The sequence below is a fragment of the Fulmarus glacialis genome, unplaced genomic scaffold (assembly GCF_000690835.1).
Source record: "Fulmarus glacialis isolate BGI_N327 unplaced genomic scaffold, ASM69083v1 scaffold17330, whole genome shotgun sequence".
Classification (NCBI taxonomy): Eukaryota; Metazoa; Chordata; class Aves; order Procellariiformes; family Procellariidae; genus Fulmarus; species Fulmarus glacialis.
This window is the reverse complement of record NW_009189796.1, coordinates 31735-33445: the sequence shown is the minus strand read 5'-3', so window position 1 is coordinate 33445 and position 1711 is coordinate 31735. Positions and strand designations below refer to the sequence as shown.

Below are 1711 nucleotides of genomic sequence, written 5' to 3'. Positions count from 1 at the left end.
GATTTAATCTGGACGGCAGCCTTGCCTATAAATCATGGCTTAATGAGAACAATCCACCTGCCTGCCCTGGCATTTAATAAAATAGAAGAGAACTGGAGTCCCTCCAGGAGCTAAGCATTCCTCACAAAAGCCATCTCCTTCCCTTGCTATTGAGAGCCCCGAGAGTGGAAATCCCCTGGCCATCCCCTGAGAGCTGCTCGAGGTGCCTTCGAGGCTGGGTGGGTCGGGGTGGAGGGCTGCCACCAGCCCAAACGCCTTCCTCCCGCTCACTCCCATCACCGCGGAGCAGTGGGGTCTGGTAGGAGCCACCGTTCCTCTTTCTCTAAGGCTATAAATGATCCTCCAGCCTGGGGCAGCGGCATCACCTTGTGCCGCGGGGCAGGGAGCGAGGGGTGCAGGATCGGCCCGTGCCCTCCAACCTCAGCAGGACAGGCAAAGTGGGGCAATACCGTATCAAGCAGAGACTTTGCAGGGCTTGTCCCACCTCCTGACCCTCTGCCAGGACCAGGTACCCTAAGGATACAATCCTACAGCTAGCACATCTGGAGCATTTTCACCGCCCTTCCTAGTTTCCTTCTTGACATCCCAAGAGTTTTTCTGAGCATCTCCTGCCTGTCACAGCATCTCCCCACTCTCACAGCCCGGCCAGGTGCTAATTCCCGCTGCCCGACAAGCCCCACCGGCTCCTCAGCGATGCCCACCTTGCTCTTTGAGCCGGATGATCTCCGTGTCGGAGCCGAAGCTGTTCCAAGCGGTGCAGTTGTAAATGGTTTGGAAATCGGCCCGGACGATGTTGCTGATGGTCAGCGTGGAGATAACGCCCTCGTCCGTGCTGACCGTCTCCACCGTATAGCGCCCGGAGGTCCCAGACTCCAGGACGTTCTCCTTCCAGGACCAAGCCTGCCAAGCAAGAGAGGGGTCAGCCTGGGGCAGGTTGGCCCACCGTAGGGCACCCGAAGATGTGCAAGACACCCCGTGAGGTGCTGCCCCGTGGGATCCTACTCACAATTCGGTCTGGCGGCGGGGTGCTGCGGATGAAGCACTTGATCTGCCCTTTCTGGCCGTGCAGGGCGTGCTGCGTCTGGGTGCTGGAGATGATGGGTGGCCCTGCAAGAGAGAGGAGAGGGCTGCTGGCATCTCGGACGGGTGGCTGCAGTACAAGGAACTGGTGGCAAAGGCGGGGGGTGTTAGCAGAGCCACGGAGGGACATCGGGGTCCCCCTTTGAGGGGGAGGGCTGGAGCAACAGCTCCCTTTCCTCCTGTGATGCAGAAGGACACAGAGTGGGGGGCTTTGCTTTAAGGTTCTGCTGGTTTTCTGCAAAGCCCCCACAAAGCACCAGGGTGTCCCCATCTCTGTTCCCACATCCCTGGCGTTGGACCCGGTGGAAATCTCCTTGATGAACCTGGCCTCTGAGAAAGGCTGTTTGCTCCAGAAGCAAAGAAAGAGCCCAGCCCACCTGGTGTTCCTCTTCTGCGCTCTCCCGGATTCGTTAAGCAACCGTTACACTAATTGTTTCCCAGGAGCCGGAGGAAGCGGTAGGAGGGCAGAAGGAGGCAGCTGCTACCTGCACGCCACCATCAGTGACCTGCAATCAGCCTGCCCGATGCGGTGGAGAAGTTTCTGCTGGAAATATGGACATGAGCCGGCAACGTGCGCTCGCAGCCCATATCCTGGGCTGCATCACCAGCAGCGTGGCCAGCAGCTCGCGGC

At 59.3% G+C, this 1711-nt stretch overlaps 1 protein-coding gene across 1 annotated transcript in view; it reads right to left on the bottom strand.

Annotated features, from left to right (window-relative positions):
• Positions 1-1711, bottom strand: part of KIRREL3 (kin of IRRE like 3 (Drosophila)) — a gene marked incomplete at both ends in the record, with an annotated part of 40875 nt that overhangs the window by 8365 nt on the left and 30799 nt on the right. Inside the window, 2 exons of the mRNA XM_009583448.1 lie at positions 702-900; positions 1007-1107. Of these exons, the coding sequence (XP_009581743.1) occupies positions 702-900; positions 1007-1107 (300 nt within the window). The remainder of the gene's footprint in view (positions 1-701; positions 901-1006; positions 1108-1711) is intronic.